The 21,716-nt window shown below is 42.3% G+C and overlaps 1 protein-coding gene across 5 annotated transcripts in view; it reads left to right on the forward strand.

The window, feature by feature from the left end:
• Positions 1-21,716, forward strand: part of USP25 (ubiquitin specific peptidase 25) — a 155,312-nt gene that overhangs the window by 36,590 nt on the left and 97,006 nt on the right. For all 5 annotated transcript variants that reach the window (XM_059720649.1, XM_059720645.1, XM_059720646.1 and 2 more), the window contains exons 4-5: positions 11,081-11,204; positions 21,411-21,573. In XM_059720649.1, the coding sequence (XP_059576632.1) occupies positions 11,081-11,204; positions 21,411-21,573 (287 nt within the window). The remainder of the gene's footprint in view (positions 1-11,080; positions 11,205-21,410; positions 21,574-21,716) is intronic.

Consider the following 21,716-nt stretch of genomic DNA (forward strand, 5'->3'; position numbering starts at 1 on the left):
TTCAGAACCTTAGGTTTTTACTATATCAGTAGAAAGTCCTCTTTCCCCAAACCAGTACAGCTATGAGATGGTGAGCTGGATACTGTTCTGACTCAAGTTTTATTGAGCCAAAATCTGTTCTTGCACTCAGTGTAAACCTCCTGAAGATACGTTTGGACAGAATGTACTAGGGTTAGATGATGGTGGTAGTCTACAGAATCCATATCATAGGGAGTGATGACCAAAGAGGAGAGAATACTTAATCTGATGTTGGGACTTCATGCTGAATTTCAGGATCCATTATTAGGAAGATATATAGTTTTACAATTGAATACATTGTATTGCAAGGCAGTCAAGGGACAGCAACCATACTAGAGAAAAAGCATGAAGATTGATGTCCCCTTATATTATTTCCTGCTAATTGCTAAAGTTTTCATTTGGCCTCAAAACTAGAAACCTTCATTATTATTTTTTAGAGATATAGGCATTTAGTAGGCTTATCCTACTTTGTTTTCCACATTCAGAAGACCCCTAAATATTTCAGCAATCGTATACTATCTCATGGAAGGGGACCCCTAACTGGGCTAGCAGAGTTTCTTCAGATAAGAACTGCTTGCAAGTTCCATGGAAATTTTGCGTAAGTCCTGTACCATGGTTTGCTTAGTTCAGTGGCTACTCAAAAGAAATCATAAGAATACTTGCTAAATTGGTTAGAAAAGCTCAAAGCAGGCAAAATCCAGGGCCCACAGTTGTAATCAGCAGTGAATGAGGTAAAAAAAAGGGTTTGGATAATTTGGGAGGAGAGGACAATAGAAGGAAGAATGTGAGTGAAGATGAAATATGAAACTTTAACAGGGTAACTTTGAGGGATGTTGCTGTCTCTTATTTTGATAACACTTTGAAATTACTGCCAGTGTCTTGACTTTCACATTGGCTGAATCACATTAAATACCCACACATGTCTTTAATTAACAAAAGACATCCTCACCTTTTCTACTTAATCACCGACCTTAATTTGGAATTTGAGATGTTGGGAGTTGGATGCACTGTAGTGTTTTCAGCTATCAGGACTGGATGAAAAGTTAACAGACGAGCACCAGAAATTCATTCCCTTACAAGGAGATTAAAACAGGTGGCTGTTTAGGCTTTTGAGTATATATCAAGTACAAGGCAGTCACCTTATTCTTTAGTGCCTTGAGTGGCTGTATTTTATTGAAAGGTGGATTACTCAGTGAACATAAACATATGATAAATTAAACCTTTTCAGTCGAGAAGTATTTCACTTTAAACACTAGCTACAGTTAGGCATTGCATGTTGAATTTTCATAAAATAATAAGATGTAAATATTCCACTGATGATTATGGCAGAACCATTAAGTAGTATTTTGCTGTGCAAACCTGTAAGCACTTTTTGATATGGGTGTAATCTGCTTTGATTATACAAGCAAGCATGCCTCTGAAACTGCATTAACAAGATGATTGTGCACTTCACTTCTGGAGCAGCACTACATATACTGGGGGCAGGGGGAGGGGGGGGTGCCTTTCATCACTTTGTTCTTGTCACCAGGCTCTCTGTCTGTCAACCTCTTATTTTTCTAATTTTACTGTGTCACTGCATCTCTCCCATGCCTACCCCACCATACCCCACATACCTTCATACCTAGAATGAAGATAGCTCACCAACTCCCTTCCCCTTAATGGCAGGGTTCCTAATTCTGTATGACAGGAGTTCTGTACTCATCAGTTCTCCCTACCCGTTCTTCATTTCTGCAGATCAAGGTTCTTCATACCCCTACTTTTCCTACTCCAAGACTCTATTTGGCCCCTGTTTCCTCTTAACTTTTATTATTTTTAGTTCTTTCTGTGGGGGAGATCACCTGTTAAAGGTGTCAGCATTTTGAAATGTAGTGGGATATTGGGCAGAGCTGGTGTATGGCATGTGTTTTGATGTAAGATGTTAATGGCTGCCATCATGTGGCTCTTTGATACATATATTGTTACAGACAATCCTGAAGCTTCTGGGTTTGTGAACCAGATGCCAGAGACACCATGTGTCCTCTTATTTCCCCATTTTGGCTTTCCAGTTTTTACCAGAGTTAGTAAGCTATCCAATGATGCCTAGTACATTGGCAAGTTAATGTTTTAATGGCATCAAGGTAGAGTGTGAAGTCTAGCTTTGCTTGACTAGTAATAAATTATGTTACCTCAATTTATTTGACTTTTGGGCTGCTGGTATGTTGGAATTAGTGTCTCATTTGGCCTTTCTAGACCTGGCAGCATTTTGTTCAAACCATCAGGCCTAGCTATTCATTTTCCTCTCATTGTGCCAGATGTTGCAATACTGTGGCTACTTGCCTAGCTCCTCCCACTTGATGCCCATTTTCTGTATCTCCTGATGAGATCCCTGTCCTGTTGGTTGTTTGAGGTTCCCTCCCTTTATCCAAGAGCATCTATAGATTTGTCCCGTTACCAGTCCACATAATGCAGTGTTATTTAGATTATTCAGAAAATTGCTGAGAATGGATAGCTTGTTTTAAATAGTGTTATGGGAATTGCATTCAGTTTGCATACTCAGGAATGCACTGAGATTTAAAGACAGACTTTAAAGACGTATGTACTAAGAAACAGTTTTTATGTAATTGCAAACAGACAGTATGAAGCTTGACCTTGGGAACCAGAAAGATATTACTGCCCAGTTACAAAAAGAAAGCAGTACTTGAGAACAAGAGTATTTTCACAAGTAGAACTGTTTATATACTGTTTAGAGTTAGATAGAGGTCATTTACACTCTGCCACACTTTGATTGCTCCTTTGAACAACCAAAATATTTCATTTTTTGTGACTGATTCACAGCAATGTTTTAGTGCTATATTGATCCTGTTTACAAAGGAGCTTGCTCTATTTCACTTGTCAAAAAAATTAGGGCTCTCAATCACCATGAACATGCGTGATGAATACGTTAATTGGTTCTTCTGTTAATTTTTTAACATGTTAATTGCACATGTGGTTCTGGAGCCCATGCCTGGGCTCCATTTTACTGCCGTCACCGCTGTCTCCTGGCCACCCAGCAGGGCAGCAGTGGCAATGCAGAGGAGCCAGAGAGCAGCCTGGGCATGGGCTCCAGGCAGCTGCAGTAGGGGGTTCCGCAGACACAGACGGACACACATACGTGAGAAGCCACAGTATGCACGTGGCCAGGAACGCAGCTTGGCAGTGTGTCTTGGCACCCAGCAGCTAAGTCTGTGGAGGTGAAGGAGCAAGGGAGGGACAGATCAAGCTCCCCCTCCCTCCCATAGTGAGGGAGGGAGTGGGGCAGGGCCTGGGATGAGTTGAGCCCCAGGGCCTGGGTGGATTGTGGGATGGAGCCATGGGCGGCTCATCCAGGAACTGGGGTGGGCGGGAATGGATCCCTGCCACTGTGCTGTGTTGGATTTGTGCGTGTGGTAGAGGTGGGCTGCCTGCTGTGGGCTAGGGCTCTGCACCCTGCTGCCTTTGCCCCAGGAGCCGTACAACACCATGTTGTGTCTCCTGCCATCGGGTGGGCTGGGGACGTGCTGCCAGCCACCGGCTCTCGGGCCAGAGGCAGCAGGGTGCACAGCCTCAGCCTGCCTCCACCCCACGCGCAAATCCAGGGAGCACATGCCCCCATTGCCTCCCCAGGGGTGTGCGCTGTGGTGGGGAACCGTGCCCCTGGATGAGCTGCCTATGGCTCCATCCCGTGACCTGCCCCAGCCCCAGAGTCCGCAGTCCCTGCCCTACTCCCTCCCTCACTATGGGGGCATCAATCTCCCCCCCCCCCCCTTTCCTTCCACAGACTTACCTGCTGGGGGCTGCTCTTCACACTGCTAGTCTGCATTCAAGTAAGGTTACCATATTTCCAGTTTCAAAAAAGAGGAGGGAGGGTGGTGTTAATATGATGGTTGTGGGGGCAGTGTATGCCCATGCCCTGCAATAATTGGGAGGCATAGCAGTAATTGGGAGTGGAAGTTAAAGTTGGACCAGTTCAAGCTAGTAACAATACATGGTTTATTTAAATGCTTTCCTGAAAGGTATGCTTTAGCCGTATACAAGTGATGAAGTCCATGCCCAGAGCAACTGAGTGAAATTCAGTACACATGATGACATGTAGACCATTTAGTTTGTTAAAAGTTTGAATCAATAGTAATCAACGGAAAATTTCCCTAATAGTATTTCATTATAGAATCTTTAGCACCAAACAGAAAATCCTATCTAATCTGCTGAAGGGTAAACTGTAATACTTGAGTAATTTAGTCTCATTCCAATAGAAATTGCTATAAAATACCAAGTTTAATTTTCAGTATTTCAACATTCAGTTCAGTGGAACAAACAGTTAATATATTTAGGGGCTGAAAATAATTAGTGTGTTGAGAGATGACTAAAACATGTATATTAATTTGAAGATGTAAACACTGAATATGCACGCTTGAAAGTTAGGCATCTTGGCCACTGCTGTTTTCAAGGTATTATACCAAAAGCCTTTAGTCCATTTTAGAATTAAGTGCTATAAAACATTAAACAAGGTGATTTTTTTTTTATACTTGTGTGAATTTCTGAGGTGATATCCAAGAATCTGAAATAATAATATGTGAAATAATAGATTAGATATGAAATCATATGGAAAACCACACACATTAGAAGTTTATAAGAAAGGAAGTTTAGATAGCAGGCCTGCATCATCTATTATTTTCACATCTCCTTTTTAGATACTCAGCCAAAATGTAATTAATTACTCTGTGCACATGTGGAGGAAGTGACTTATACTGACTAAACATTTTTTTTTTTTTTTTTTAACCAGTCTGTGGGGAAAATGCATATGAAAATGCAGTAAGTCTAATTTACCAAATAAATTTGGTAGAAGGGTCCTGATTCCAACTGCTTTGAGGCCAGTCAGAATCTTTCCATTAAATCTATGGATTTGGATCAGGCTTTGTAGAGAGTATAGCTGTTAGAAAGTTGGTCAATAATTGTATATTGCCTTTAAAATATTTTTCACTATCAACATTTTTGGAAATTAAATGAAGACAAAGATTCTGTTCTTTGTTTTACAGTCTGATCAGAATATGTTCTTAGCTCACTAGTTAATTTGTGTGGTAATATGGTTCTTAGAACGTAGGCTAACAATACATATTAGTAAAGATTAAAGTATTAAACAGTTGTCCAGAAAGAAAAACAAGCAGAAAAATATTTAGTGAGAGTGTTGGTTGAGTCTGATCTGGAAATATTTTATTATCATTTGTTTTTCTAACAGTGGGAACTGGTCTGGGTTCCAGTTCATTGTTGTTTTCAGTGATACTTTAGATTCTGTTGTTGACATTAATACTACGTGTACAAGAAAAATAATGTCTTTTTATTTTTGTCTACATACTGAATTTCTTTTTAAAAAAATCTTTTGTAGAAGAATGTTTTCAAGTATCCTTATTTAATTTCATCAACACCAATGAAAGGGAAGCGGCTACATCGGGGCAGGCAATTATTTTCAGCGGTGGGCCGCTTACCCAGTTTTGGCAGGCTGTCGAGGGTTACATGGATAGCCCTGCCCCTTGACAGGTGCCCTGCCCCCTGGTCACCATCTTGGGAACAATGTCCCAGGGCCAGCACTGGTGGGGCCCCAAGCAGGGTGCAGGCTGGTGGGGGTCTGTGGAGCCAGGCTGGGCTGTACCAGCAGGGAGGGGAGAGCTGGCCTGGCTCCATAGAGCCTCTGCGAGCTGGGACTCTGCGCTTCTGCTACCCTGCTCTGGGTCCCACCAGCACTGGACACCGGTGCGGGCCCTGTGCTCCCACTGGCTCCCGCATCTGCTCACTCCTAGTGCCCCACAGCCCCACGGTACAGGCGGGGGGCAGTGTACAGCCCTGATCCCCTGCTTGCCAGCAGGGAAGAAGCTGATGCTGAGTGCAGGGAAAAGCGGCCCCTCACCTGCCCCATGGCCAGTGTCCCGCACTGCAGGCACTCGCAGCCCGCGCGGGGCTGTCTGGAGCAGGCACGGGTAGCCCCAGGCAGGCAGCGAGCAGCTGTAGCATGGGGCGCTGGGCATGGGGCAGGTGAGGGGCCACTTTTCCCTGTACAGGGAAGGAGCCTGCGGAAAAGCTGAGTGCAGGGGGGAAGCGGCCCTTCCCTTGCCCCACGCCTGGTGCCCCATGCCGCAGGCACTTGGAGCCTGTATGGGGCGGTCCGGAGCGGGCACAGGTAGCCTCATGCAGGCTGCGAGCAGCTGCAGTGTGGGGCACTGTGTGTGGGCAGGGAGGGGCTGCTTCCCCCCCCCACGCTCCTTCCTGCCTGGGGTTCTCCCCCACCTTACCTGAGCTTCCCGCGCCGGGACAGCCACATGCTCCCAGGCCAGAAATCGCGACTGGGGCTTCCGGCTGGAGGGCGGGATTTAGCGGGCCTCTCTGTTGTTGGAGCCCATCGGGCTTCCCCTGGGTTCTACTGCCCTTGGTTCCTGTCATTTTTTACAAATGAGCTACATAATCTTCACCTGTGATTAATGGAGAGGCCCCAGTATTGAAATCAGCTTCCTTCTAATGTGTTACAACTTAAATCATTTGCATTAGTAGTAGAGGTACCCTGATACTTTGGTCCCATATCAGATCAGTACCCATATAAGGAAAATAGTATCGTCAGTTGGCTTTTCTTGGCTGATGTGGCTGTTAAATGCCCTGTGCATGCGCACAGCTGCAACGCAACATGTGGGTGGCCAGGAGCGCAGCCCAGCAGCATGGAGAGCAGCTGGGTCCAGCTGGTAAGTCTGTTGTGGAGGAAGGGTAGGGTGGACAGATTGAGGTCTCTGTGGTGAGGGAGGGAGTGGAACAGGGGTGGGACGGGGCACTGGACAGAACCGTGAGCGGCTCATCTGGGGAGGGAGAGGGGGTAGCCTCTGCCACTGCACACAAACCAGGAAGGTATGGGGGGCGTGTGCCCCGGATCTGCATGGAGAGAGGGTGGACTGCTGCTGTGGGGTGGGGCCGGGACTGTGCCAGGCTTTTCCTGGTGGGGGCGCTGGGCTGGGCTGCACTTGGGGTGCGTGGCAGTGGCCCTGGGAGGGGGGTTATGAGGGGGGAGACTACAGCAAATTTTAGGGTGGCTGCAGTGTCCCCCCCCGGCCCCAGCCCACCAGTGGCAGCCTGCTTTTGCCCCACGCAGATCCAGAGGTACATATCCCCCATTCCCTCCTGGTGTGTGTGCAGCAGTGGGAGGCGCCACCCCCTCCCTACATCCCTCAGATGAGCCACTCACTGCTTCATCCTGTGCCCCACCCCAGCTACATAGCCCCTGCCCCACCACAGTCCCACTCCATTCTTCATCGTGGAGGTCTCAATCTGCTCCCCCCCCACACCCCCCCCTCTTCTCTGCGCCTGCCCCTGCCCCCATAACAGACTGACCATCCGGATGCACAGCATATCGGCAATTGGATTGGTATCGGACGATATGACTAGTTAAAAATTGTCCATCAATATCAGCCTAAAAAATCATTATCGGTGCACCTTTAATTAGTAGTGATCTACATAAGCACTTTGAAACCAGAAAAACAGGGAGTTCCCAGACTCCAGCATTTTAGCGTTTCTGCCTATAAATGGGAAGAAGATGCAGAATAAACATGTAATAAGCTGTGGCGCTGGGGTTCCAATGAGCTGCAGTTCATCAGTGGTGATAATAGCAGAATGTGAGACTTAAACAGTTTCTTTTAAATAAAAAATGGATCAGCGTGAGGTGCCCATAGGGAAATACCATTTTCTACTGCTTTGCTGATGGCTTTTTTCTAAGGCTGAGTACATGCATTAAATAATCTGGGAGAATGGGTGGTAGAGAAACTTACCCAGAGCCATGTGTATGGACATTTGAATGCTGAAACCCTGAATAGTGGAAAACTCGCAGTGCTGACATTGTGCAGCCAAAGAGGGCGACTATGCACACATCTCTCTGTGTTCTGCAAGCTCCCTTAGTCTCTCTGGCAACAGATGGCAATGGTTCATAGCACAGCCTTGATTTATTGCCTGTGGTCAGTCTGTGTTTCCCTGCGGCACAATTATGCAACTGCCACCCCCAGGGAGCTCTGCACTAAGGACTGGTACTTGGTGCTGCAGTTTGTGTGGTCCCCTTTCAGCTTGCTGACATTTATGGTGCCCAGGACTACAGTCCGAGGCTTCATGTATACTGGCAAATTTAAACACGTATGCCATGCAGCCTTGAGTGGGCTGCATGGCATGCAAATTACAGGGATCATAAGTTTAAATCCATGCACGGGGCAGCCCTGTATGACTTGTCTGGTGCATGTTTAACAGGTTCCAAGTGGGGGGCAGCTGATGGTTTCCCCCTGCCCAGGGAAATTAAATCCCATGTGGGGCCTCAACATTTGGGACCTGGGGCTGTCCCCCAGATCTGAGGGCTGTCCTATGTCCCATCCCAATGTTCAGCCTAGCATCAGGATGGGAGCACAAGGCAGCCCCAGGTATCGGGGACAGTCTTGGGTCCCAAATGGATAGGCCACATGTTCAGTTTAAGGTACGATAGAAACTGGTCACAGCTATGATCCACAGATAATATGGAACATCTTTGTGGCTGGTTTGCCATCTTAACTCACCATAAATTGGCTGAATGGGTGGTACTTCATAATTTATGGTGCAGTCTATTTGTTAATCATTAAATGTAATGCCTTTCAAGGGCCTAAGGTGCCATCCTGCCTTGCCTTATTTTTTGTTTTAGTACCAGTAGTACTATGCCTGCTCTAATTGGCCAGATCTCACAGCTTGAACGGGTGAATGTCATGTTTGTAAATGGTCAAGTTTTTGTTTGGCTCGTGTTATGCTAAACACTAAAACCTATACATTGCAATTTAATAGGTGTTACCTTTTTATAATTTAAGTACTATTTTCATAATAGATTTAGTCCCCTGTGAGAGAGTGAAATTTAGAACCCTTTGTTTTTAAGTGTCTCTGCAATATTCTTCAAGCCTCCTGTATTAACTTAAAACAATCCAACAAGTGTAAAATATATAAAGATAGAGAAGCTTTTTTCGCTGTAATTTTTTTTGCTCTTTTTTTTTTGTTTTGTTTCTTGATTCTGTTGTTTTTATTTTCTGCATATTATGGTTTTGTAGATTGCTTTTACAGCTAAGAACATTCCAGATGCTTTTGAGGGATCACTAAACTAAAATGAAGCCCAACAAAATAACATGGACCATAATGGAAGAGGGGAAGGGACTTGATGTGGGGGAAAAAGGCACTGGGAGATGGTCCAGGATTAAGCATGTTAGAGATGTTGGTATTAACAGATATCGCAAGCTTTCGTCAGTTTCAACCTTCAGTGAAATAATTAGCTTGTATGCTAGTAGTCTGTAACCATGGAGATGATTGTTGCATAATATGTTTAGTATACCATTTTGATCCAACAGAGAATATCCATAGCCAAGTAAGTCCAGGAAAATAATAGACGATCACTCTGCAGCATGCCAGTATATCCAGGGCAAAAGTCACAACCTAAGAAGAAATGTTACTTAGTTTGCTTTACATTTCTCCACCCACTAACAGTCTCTCCCCTTCACTCTGTATTTCTGTTTCCCCTCTCCACACTATCTTCTAAAACCCAAATGTAATGTTGGAGTAACAACACCTTCCATACTTCTTTTTGTTGAGCTTCTCTTTGCCATCTGGTACAGAAGAAAAAGGGTGACTAGCTGGTCCTAACGACGGTAGTGCAAGAGTAATTTTTAACCTACATGTTTTCCTTTTTCCCTGTTTGACTTGCATAATAGTGGTTTTTTTGGTCACAGAAATATCAGTACTTAAAATGACAGGTGTTCAGCATTTTGGGCCTGTAGGCCAGTGAGGAGTGTGGGGCTGGTATGCAGGCTGGATTTGACCCTGCATACCAGGATCAGGTCTGCACCACTTTTGCTTACGCTTACACTGCCCCTGCCTGGCCTTGTGTCCTGGGATTGGGCTCTGTGTGCCCAACCTAGTGTGCGGGGCCACAACCCACGGGGCTCTTCCCAGACCCATGGGGAGCCACTCTGGGCTGGACCTGGCCCACAGGCCAGGGGTTGAGCAACCTTGCTTTAGAATCCTTAGCCCTTTTGCCAGTGTTACATAGCCAATGGTTATTTCCATAGTCTGTTTTGGCAAGCATGTGGCTGTGCTTGACTATGGGATGGGTAGTTTAGCAACATAGACTGATAGTGTGTATTTTCTTCTGAGGGACTTTGCTATATTCATTAGAATGGGAAATTTACAGATTGCTTGTCAGTAGGTGACTGTGGTGGTTTGATTTCGATGGAAAAAAAAGAAATAGACCCATAAACATTTTTTTTTTCTTTAGCAGCCATCCAATCTTTCTTGTTTTCCTAAACTGAGGATCTGAATTTTTTTACTTGAATACCTGATTGAATCTTCCCGTTTGGCTGGATACTCCCAATAATCAGTTGGAATGGAAATTAACCTGTTCATTTAGTTTCAAACCAAAGTGTATGTGGTTGGGAGGGAGGGGGAGAGTATAACAGTGTAATGATGTGTAACTTCACTTAGTCTGGATTCTTACCCATAACTAGTTTCCCTGACAAGTATGTACCTGAGTGTTTTTAGGGTTGGGGCTTTTGTCTGTACTTTACAGATACAGAAAATATGCAGGGAAATACTGACTATTCTCTTTTTGAAGGTATCTTTCAAGAGAACTGTGTTTTCATTAAATGGCTTTGGGAGGAGGTGGGGAATGAAAGGGATTGCTGACATGCTGCACTTAAAGAGACTTCTGAGAACAATGACTTTGCAAAATTGCACCCTAAAATTGATGGGTAACTTCATATAAAATAACATCTATGGGGAAGTAGGACCTTGAGAAAGGAAAAAAAACCCTCTTTTTGGAACAGTGTTGTGTTTTATTGTTTTTTTCCCCCCTTTACTTATCAAGATGGAGGGAGCATGTGGTGAAGATCTTGAGATGAGTGTTAGAATATAGGCCAAAAGAAATGAGTTCTGAGGAGGATTTTGAATGCAGTTTAGCAGTCCATCATAGTTTTGTATCCTCTACAGTAAGATTTACCTTTCATTCTGTTTCACTTTTAATTTTGAGAAAGATAGTTTTGCTTTTCAGATGTGATTGATCTCACTGGAGATGATAAAGATGATCTTCAGAGGGCAATTGCCTTGAGTTTGGAGGAGTCAAACAGGGCATTCAGGGAGACTGGAATAACAGATGAGGAACAAGCCATTAGCAGGTAAACAAATAACTTGTATAAAGCAGAAATTAAATTTTAAGAGATGGAGATTGGCCTGTATTGATTTTATTCATTGTAACAACAACAACCACAACAAAAATAACTTGCTTACTTTAATCTGTGCTGCTGCTGTGCTTGGCTTCTGAAGTGTTGCTTTTACTAAATTGTATATTCTGCATTAGAAAAATAGTCCACTGTGTTTTTGGTAGGAATTAATAATGTCTCATGGCTACACAGTTGAAATATCAAAGAGGGAGGTAGCAATGTATCATCAGAAAAAGCAAAATAAGATGAAGCTAACCACTTGCAGCTTGCAGGTTTCTTTTTCCAAGATCTTTTTCATTATTACAATAACACTGTCTCATTTGTGTGGTAGGAAAGTTTGGTTATTAGGGTTCTCAACTTTTAGTGGCACTAATAACCATTAAACTTCAGCTATTAAAAAGTATTTTTATTATAAATCTCATTTTTGTTTAGTCAAAAATTAGGAAAAAAAAATCATTTTTGTGGGGGTGAAATTTACCAGACTTCATTTTGTCCAAAGCTTGGGGGGGTGGGGGGGGAGGGTGTTGTGTGTTGGCTGCTTTTTAGCAACTTACAAAATACAGAAATTTATATTAGGGCTACTTTTTGAACATCAGTACAGATAAAACAATTGAGGTTTGAAATTAGGTGTGGGTATAGTTTTTACTGAAAAAGCTGCAGACAGAGGAAAATGACTTTGATTATGACTGTTCGAAAGTAAGATATGACATACTTCCAGTAGACTTATTTGATAAGCTTATAAGCATTGCCCAGTGGAAAATTTGCCATGCTTTTCTATGTTCCTATAATAAATTGAGCTCTTGACTGGCTTGGACACACTTTTTGAAATGTTTTGAGAAACTTGGGTCCTATTAAAAGACATACTTTGGCTACTGGGTTATCCTTCAGAATGTCCTCTTGGCCAAGTTTGATGCAATTTTGGATCATGCAAGTTCACTGCTCCAATCCTACTGCTTGGAATGCTGTGTTTAGCAGTGAGAAAGGAAAATACTGCAGCAAAGAGGTGGGAAAATAAACTCCACATACTCTTAGAAGTAGAGTCTTTTTATTTTCATTTTCTCTATCATTTTTGAAAAATGCAAGTGTGCTAACGAGAAAAAGAAAACATGCCAAAGAATACACCCAGATGAGTGGGAAGAATTATTTAATGGTCAGATTCATGTGATCATTTTGACTAGATAAAAATCTGTCAAATTGCTCAGAAAAGTCAGATGTAATTGTTTTCTTGCTTAGAGCCTGCCCTCAAGCAAGAATGAAGTGGGGAGAGATTTTTCCAGTTATGGCTGTGTAGAGCTGAGACAGAAAGAATCTAATCTGCAGCTGACTTACTTTCCTGCTTAACCAAAAGCTGAACCCCTAGCTGTAATTGAAGACTAGTTTCCAGAGTTTTGAAAACATCTAAAGAGTATTCAGGGCTGTAGAATAAGAAAGTGAAGAGAGAGCAGGAACAGTTAGCAGATAGCAAAATTGCTCTCAGAACAGTTAGCTTGATAGTGGAATGTCAAGACTATTAAAAGGAGACAACTACCATCAACACCTGTGGAGTGAAGAGCATAAACCATGAAGTCAAATGACTCTTTTAGCTGTCTGAATAGTAATGATGGTGCTGCTTTTCTGTGGAGTAGGAAATGGATAAGGATACTTTTTGGGCAGAAAGGTAGCTACCCTGTTTAAGATCTGCCCCCCAATTTGGGGTGGCAGGGTGATGATTTTTATACAAAAGGTGCATGTGGCATGTGAGTAAATACAGTATTACTGTTAGCTATTGAACAGGGCCATGATGGTATTCTTTAGGTTTTGGGGATGTGCATGTTCTGAAATACCAATGTATGAGAACATAGTGAAAACTATTTTGCTTGATGTAATAATGTAAGAGATACTCAGGGTTTGTGAAGTGTAGATGTAGGAGGAATAATCCTGCTTTGAGTCTAGATGTGAGGTTCTCTACTTGGGATAGCAGCCTTCATTCTCCTTCTCTTCATTCGTTGGCTTTAACTGCCCCAACAGGACCATTTTCATGTTTTTGGGGCCTTCTATTTTTAAACCTTTTTTCATTTTACCAGTTCTTCTTCCCCAGATAAAACAGTGTCCTTGGAATGTAGAAAGTATTTATAATTTAGTTAAAATTATATGTGTGATTTGAATTTGAGTAACACAAACCAAGTAGAGGGACAATCAGGATTAAGGGGAGGTGTCCAATGTTAATCTCACAGCCACTGCTGAATTGACAGTAGCTTTGGGCAGTCCCAAAATTTCTTTCTCTTCAGTTTCCCTTTCTAAAACAAGGTATATTTGTTTTTGGCAGCGAGTGGTCTGTGGGAAAATATGGTAGTTTTCTATTCTTGGGCAACATGTCAGGCCACTCTGTTTTACTGTTTGAGAGTTAGAAAGGGTTGTTTTTTCAATGCGAGTGTAAAGAACTCAAATAGCTTCTGATTTTTGTTTACTAAATTAAAGGAAAGGCAAACATTGAAGTGGCAGGTAAACTGGGCCTTGGAAAGCTATAAATAATGATCAGCTAAGGATTTTTTTTTACTGGTTACTTCATAGAGGTGGACATTTTCAAATATGCATATAGCAGTTAATTACCTAACCTGCATTGATTACTACAGATGACTTATTACTTATGACTGACTTGGCTAGTACAATTTAATATTGCATGAATGTTAAGCTTTTGTGTTTAACTGCCTTATTTTTAATCGAGAAAGTTCTGATTGAGTACATAAATACTGAAAGAGCTGTAACTGAAATGACCAGAAGATGCCAAGCACACACACAATGTTTTCAGTTAAGGTATTTAGTTTTGTTACTTTAAAGGGAAAAAATTCCTGTCACTGAATATTTCCATAAAGTGTGCAGGTCCAAAATATTGTATTGATGTATGAAGGTTTGTCCTAGTTTCTTTTTCTTGTGACCACTCTTTTACCAGTACTGGGCGTTTAGGACATGTGTTATTAGCCATGTTAACGTATACGTTTTACACTCACCACTTCTGGAGATTAATGTTGAAAAGATAATGTCTTTGTGTTCATCTTATATCCTGGTATCATTATAGCAGGCCTGAACATAATGTTTTTGGACCATAGGACCAGGACTCTTTGGCCCCCTAAAGCAATCTCTCTGGCAGCTGCTTTCTTTCAGTTTACAACTTATTATAATTTTCCTCATCTGTTACATCATTGTTTAAAATGTGATGGTTTCAAACAAAAGTATAAATATGTGGTAACATTATAATAATTGAGAGTAACAGTTTAAGAATGTAAATGCTTACAATATAAGATGCCTACAGTAAGGATCTCAAACTTGTACTTTAAATGGGTTTCCAAATATGACCCCATATTATGACTGCTATTCAGAAAAACATCCCTGCTAAAATCTATTCCCAGTGAAGTATATTGGACTTCTAATTGGATAAGGATCATATCCATGGGTTCCTTGATTTGTTATATCTAAAGCATTTTTCCCGTTGTACACTGAGCCATATCTGAGATCGCTGAAATTCATACTTCTGTGCATAGTTTGAACTTGTGCTTCCAATTTTTTAGTGTCTCATTGTGGGCAGCATTCTTAGGAGCTTTCATCTGTTCCATTTGTTTTCATTATGAAGAATGTTTGTATTGCGTAGAGCCAGAACTATGATGTCCCCAAATTACTTTCTAATTAATTTGTGATTTCTGTTTGTGTGAGAACAATCCTGAGACCACTTTCAGAGGAGAATGACTTTAGTACCATACCACTATTACTTAACTTCTGGCAGTTTTTCCATAGGGTAGAATTGGGAGGAGAGGAGGGATCCAATATAAGCTCTTGAGTAATTTTATAATGGGTAGCTTTTGTTTTGAGAAGAAGTTCATATTTTAAGTTAGCTTATATCACAGCCATCACCATTTTATCCAGAGCTGACTGTAATTGGAGGGCTAACTTCAGCTGCATAAAGTGTAATGCTCATGATGGAGCCTGTGGTTATTGTTTACAATAGAAGGCAAAGGTATAGTAGAAGTAAGATGTCTGAGGGCATATTAGTGGCTGGACAAATCCTTTCCAAGCAGGTGATTCATTATCATTAGGAAATAATGCCACAAAACTAGCAGGATTCCAAGATTTATTATTAAAACTAAAACTATCAAAATTGAGAGAGAATTTTAGGTGAGGACAGAACCCATAAATACTATTCTGCTGTAAAAAAAATAAATAAATAAAAAAAAATTATAAAATGCAAGGTGAAAAAACTTCTGAAGTAGTAAATAAATAGAACATAAATGCTACTTGTCTTTAGCTACATGTTAATTGTAGGAGCAAAGGAGCAAGGTATATAACAGGGAATACCTTCCCACATTTGTACAGAAGACCATATCCAATGTTTTGGGGGGCTTGGGGTTTTTTTTTTGCCTACAGAGGCCACTTTAAATTTCAGGTAGGAAGTTGTAAGAACTCTGCAGGAACTGCCTTGGAAATTCATATTAAGTTAGTCTGACTGCCATTTTCCAGAATGGGCCACATGAACAATATTACGTATTCTAACAAGTTCTGTTGTCCAGAATTGAGCCCCAAACATGGGCAACTTTCCTTCAGTTTAAAAAAATTGCCTTTGTAAAATGTGTAATTGTTCTCTGGGAGATGATATGAGGTTACGTTTAAAGCTTCTCTTAGCCAGAAGGATTGGTGCTACCCCATCAGCATGACTTCAGTAGTGATGCAGTACTGTAGAGAACTGGCTTAATTAGCATAGATCATTTTTACTGTTTAAGAAATTGTTTTAAATTAGTGTGACACTTATTTTGAAGCTTTCTTTAACCTTCAAGTAGCTGATTTCTTCCCAAAGCAAAACTGTGACTGCCTCATCATGCTGTCACAGGGGCGTATTCTACATGTTACAGGTATCACACAATTAACTAGTTACAGGTTTCCCTCGATTTTATGCAGGTTCCATATATGTGAATCCACTCTTATGTGATCACCCTTTTTCTATCCAAAATTCCTTATATGTGAGGTGAATTCACTCTTATGTGATCGATGCTCCACTTGTCCCCACTCACCCCAGGCCCTGGGCTGCGTCCTGCCGTGGTGCAGGCAGGTGGTGTCAGCTGCTCCTGGGTCTGCTGCAGCAGCTGGGGTGAGTGGGAAGAAGCAGATCCCCGGGAGGTTCGGGGCATGGTGCAGCCCAGCAGCTACAGGCAGTTGGCATCAGCTACTCCTGCAACCACTGTAGCAGGGACTGGGGTGAGTGGGGAGAAGCAGAGGCCCCAGGCTGCAGCAGGCAGCAAGGTAGCAGGAACTGTGAGTGGGTGCGGGATAGGGGTGTGTGGCTCCTGCTGCTACACACCCCCCAGGAGGGCTGTGGGCTGGGGGGCTGTGCTGGGCTCTTCCCGAGGGGGGGCGTGGGCCCCCAGATCTGTGTTCCTGACAACAGTAGGCTGCTGCTGCAGGCTGGTACTGGCAATGACATCAGGCCAACAGTGGGCAGACGGGGGGGGGGGGCCTACGGTGAATTTTGGGGTGGCAGCAGCCCCCCTTCCCAGCGCTGCCACCTCATTCCTTCAAGCAAGGCTGGGCTCTTCCCGGTGGTTCAGGCAGGCGATGATGCTGGGAGTGGGGCTGCGGCCACCCCAACATTTGTCATATTCCCCGCCCCCCCCCCCCCAATGTGCCTGCCTGGAATCTGGGAAAAGCCCAGTGGCACCACCGGCCCCAGTCAGTAGCAGCAGCCTGCCATCCCATGCGCAGATCTGTGGGCCTGCACCCCCTCCACCCAGGAAGAGCTTGGTGCAGCCCTGCAGCCCTCCCTGAGGGTGCATAGCAGCAAGAGCTGCACCCCCGCCCCGTCCCATGCCCCTCACCGACTCACAGTTTCCGCTGCATTGCTGCCTGCTGCGGCCCTGGGATTTGCTGACAGACTGCATCGCACCCCCTCCCCTGCCCCTTCCCTAGTCCCAGCCTCCCTCTCTCCTTCCCTCACCTCCATGGGAATGTACCCCTATTTGTTACATTATAAAGTGGGTTTGCTTTATACAAATTTGATTTATGTGCCGTTCTCCGGGAACACATGTTCTGCACAAGTCAGGGGAAACCTTAGACCAGCTACACATGCAAAGTACTTACCACATGATTAAAGCTCCAACCAGCTATAAAGATAGACCTCAAAAATGTATACTAACTTTATAGCTGCTTGGTATTGAACTTTAATTTGTGCATGTAACAGGCACTCCCCAGTGGCTGGAAACCCATCGGCTCCAAGGGCTCCAACCATAGGGGTGCACTGCGCCCAGCATCAAACCCCTATGCCCTGGGAATGGCGGTTGCTATGATCCCCAAGGCTCAGTGGTTTCAAGCACCCGAGCCTTGGGGACTGCAACTGCTGCCTTCCCCCGTGCCAGGCTGTTTCACACACCCTTAAGTCTGAAAGTCATGGTTGCCATGATCCCCTTGTCTTGGGAGCATATGGGATGCCCCTATGACTAGGAGTCCCTCAGCTGAGGGTGTAGAGGTGTGGTAGTGTGGATCATGCATTGGATGCCATTGTGCCTTTATCTGCACTTGTAGAGAGGGCCAGAAATACATCAGCGATGGGGGAAATGAAGCTGAGAAAAGCATGTTTTAGATCTTTCATCCTTGAGGTTTCCTCAGGAGGTAGCGCTAATTTTGCTACAATAAGAATCAGTCTATTTCATTTAACAGTTAAAATACAGATCAAATATTTGGCTACAGTGCACTATTTGGATGCATCTCTGAAGTGAACTGAACAAGAAGGGAGGAAAAACTCTTATAATTATATATGCGTACAATCTCGTTAAAATTGGGGTGTGCTATTTAAAGGGAGTTCTATCTAGAAAAATGAATATTTTGACACTTTGACTTGGTGTCCATTTTGAAGAATAATATAATTCTAAGGTGTGATATCATTGCTAATAAAAAAGTAGCTTTTTAAAATTTGAAAGGCTTCCATGAATAATACAGGGTAATAACAAAACAAAGCATTCACAACAGCAGTAGATCTCTAAAGTGCTTATATATGCCTTCAAAACAATTCAGTAGCTTTGAATATAAATACTTGTAGTACATTCTTCAGAATATTGGATAATTAGGTTAATCTGGCACTGACAGAACACAGAATGGAATATTACAAGTAGGAAATTCCTGAAACAAATGGACAATTTCATTTTTAGGGTGTGCTTTTTCTTAAGATCTCTCTCCCCCTCTCGATCTCTTCCTCTCTCTCATGTATACATATAGTATATATGTATGTATTTAATTAATATATAATAATATATAAAATAATAGGTGCATATGCACATGCACGCGCACACACAGTGTTCCCTATAAACACTTATTTTTGAATCACCAAGCAATATAAATGTCAAATGTTTTATTAATGCGTAGGTTAAGTAAGAAGATATACAGAAAACAATGCTAAGAAGTAATATCAAGGTTGGAGATAGGAGCTTCAAGAAGTCAAGACATTTAACTCAAGTTGTATATTTAAGCTAAACTTTTACTTGAAAATGATGTGCGTGTAGTATTGATATACTCTGCTATAAATACTACAATCACTATTAACAGAAAGTTAATAAACATAGCTGTGAGGAACAGTTTTTGCAAACTCCAAGAATTTAAGGATTGATAATTTCCTCCACCACAAATGAGGACAAAACATTGAAGTCACGTAAGTTTTTACAAAGTACACATCTAGGAAAGATTTAGCGTTATATTTATTTTGTGAAAACTTACATTTTTCGATAGAGTTACTTTATTTACTGAAGTTGATTGGGAGAAAAAGCCTCATCTACAACATGGGGAAAGAAACTCCTCATCTTACATTCACATACAAAGAAACCTCATTAAATACATTGTCTATCATTGAATTCTGCCAAAGCAGCATGTGCTCCATAATGGAAACAAACTATGAAATTGATTAAATGCAGCCAAGACAGCATGGCTATAAAACATATGGCCCACTGTTAGAAACATTTTTTTGTGGTTGTTAAGAAAAATGGGAAGTTGCTTTCCTAAGAGAGAATGGGCTCAGGTCTAGAGGTATTACAATACCAGGCCAGCACTCGGATAGGCCAGAGCAAGTTCTGTCATCTGCCCCGATGCCAAAAATGGAGATGGGAGACTATCATAAGCCCAGGTTAGTGTAGTCCACCTGAATAAGATAGATGGTAGTGCCTACTGCTCTCAATCCCCCTCAACATTGACTCCTTTTCAAGTCATGGTGAGCCACTACATTGAATACATTTTGACGACTTCTTCCCTCCGACAGCTCAGCTATGCTGTTCTTTCCTATTTCCAAACCGTTCTTATTTTTTCACCAGCCTTAAATGCCTGGGAAACATCACCAAATGGAGACCTAAACATTTCACCCAAAATCACTCTGTTCCCCACCCCCATAGCTTGTTGCATATGATTAGCTTGGCCCTGTCCTCCATGGGGTAGAAATGGACCAGGTTGTCCTGTGCCTCATCTGCATATAAATTTTTGGAGGATCCTGGGACTCATGACAAGAACACCCACTTTCAGTCATGAGTTGATTGCTAATTAGCCCAGAGATCCTTTTGTGGGGCATATCTGGAATACACACACATGCTGAGCTGTGTAGTCACTATGGCTTAGTATGCTGTTGACTCTGCTGGCGCCCAGCCCAATGAACTATATGGTAAATGATGAGCCTTTTGGCTTTGGATTAATACCATGTATAGTTTGTGCTATATATACATAGGTACAAAAATGTTACTTAAAAGTATGTTTATGAAGTATTTGTGCTAAAACTTGCAGCAGTTTACAAAAAAGTCAAATGCATTAATTGTAGATGAACTAAATTACTACAGGTATGGTTTATTTCAAAATCAGTGTTTTAAAATTTGTCCCTCACATCCATGTGCTTAAGGAAAGCAGGTTCTGATAGTAAGCGGGGGGAGGGAGGAAGGGAAGGGGCTGCAGGGGGATAGAAGTTCTGTGGGGCAGAGGGCAAGGCAGCCACCTGACTGCCCTCTCTCCCCCCCCCCCCCCCCCCCCAATCTATCTTCCTTGCTGTAGCAATGGAGGGGAACAAATTCAAGGCACAATTTCCAATAATTAGATTCTATACTGGGAAAATTATAACAAATGTATAAATTCTTCATGTACAAAATCTAATTATTGGGGGGGGCATCTTATATTTAGGATAGTTTTATATTCTAGTAAATATGGTAATTTGGTATAGCTTCTTGAACAATTAATTCAGTATCTGAGCTTGCATATATACATTCTATTTTCTGCTCAGAATGTGTGGCTACCAGAGATATTTCCAAAATCCTTAAAATATATTTTTTCAAGCTAGTGAGGCTAATGATCTCTACATTGACGTCAATAATACTGAACATGGAGTTCATTGCAATTTGTGCTCCAGTGTGTGCCAGTGTGAGGGTGCATCTCACATCTGAGTAATATTTTTCTTGGAAAGAGTTTTTAAGTCTGGAATCTGCCAATTCCTCTGGGGAGGAAAATGGATTTTTTTCATGGTCCATAAGGCATGCTCAGGCTGCATGTAGCAGTTAGTCTTCCGCTGTGCACAGGATTAGCTCAGTGCTTCAGGGTGTCTGAAAACCTGGATTCCATCATTTGCTGGTCACTGGTATGCTGCCGGGTGTTGGGCAAGCTAAGTAATTTTTCATCTATCTTTTTCTTATCTGTTAAATAGTGACACAGTGCTTTGTACAGCACTGGGATGTCTGGATGAAAAGCACTTTGAGTGGCTCTCAGTATTTTATCTGAACTCCTTCCTTTCTCTCCAGTTTTGTCCATCTGAATAGTTGGGACTCGGTTTTAATAACTAGCTTTCTTATTTTTAACTTTCTAAAATGTATTTAATTAGTTTGGGTGAAATTATAATAGGTTTTGTTCAGTTGTGAAGAGTTTCATTCACTAACGTTTTCAGATATGTGTCCCCATTTATTTTGGAAAACTAGCTAGGGAGCTACATCTGCAAGTAGTATCTTATCATCCAAGACAAGTTGAAGCATTTAAAGCATGTTTGTCTAAATCAAGGATAAGCTGTACAATCTTAAATTACTGAATGATTTAATCATATATTTTGTACCAATATTATATATATAATTGCATATTTTGAAGTTTTTCTACTATATTTTAGCTTTCTTTTTCCCATGTTTCCTTCTGCTTTTTAAGAGTCCTAGAAGCCAGCATAGCAGAAAATAAAGCAAGTTTGAAGAGGACACATCCAGAAGTGTGGAGTGATTCTCCAAATCCATATGATCGAAAGCGGCTAGAAAACTGTCCGGTTGGGTTAAAGAATGTTGGCAACACATGCTGGTTTAGTGCAGTTATACAGGTAAGGGCTTCCGTAAAGATCTCTGTTTTTGCATACTGTTCTTGTACAAAAGATATTTACTGTAATGAGTAGAATCTTGGCTTTTTTTTTCCTTTGAGCCGCTGAGGCCGAAGTATAAGGCTCTGAGTGCTCAGTAAAACCAA

Source organism: Alligator mississippiensis, chromosome 1 (genome assembly GCF_030867095.1).
Source record: "Alligator mississippiensis isolate rAllMis1 chromosome 1, rAllMis1, whole genome shotgun sequence".
Taxonomy (NCBI): domain Eukaryota; kingdom Metazoa; phylum Chordata; order Crocodylia; family Alligatoridae; genus Alligator; species Alligator mississippiensis.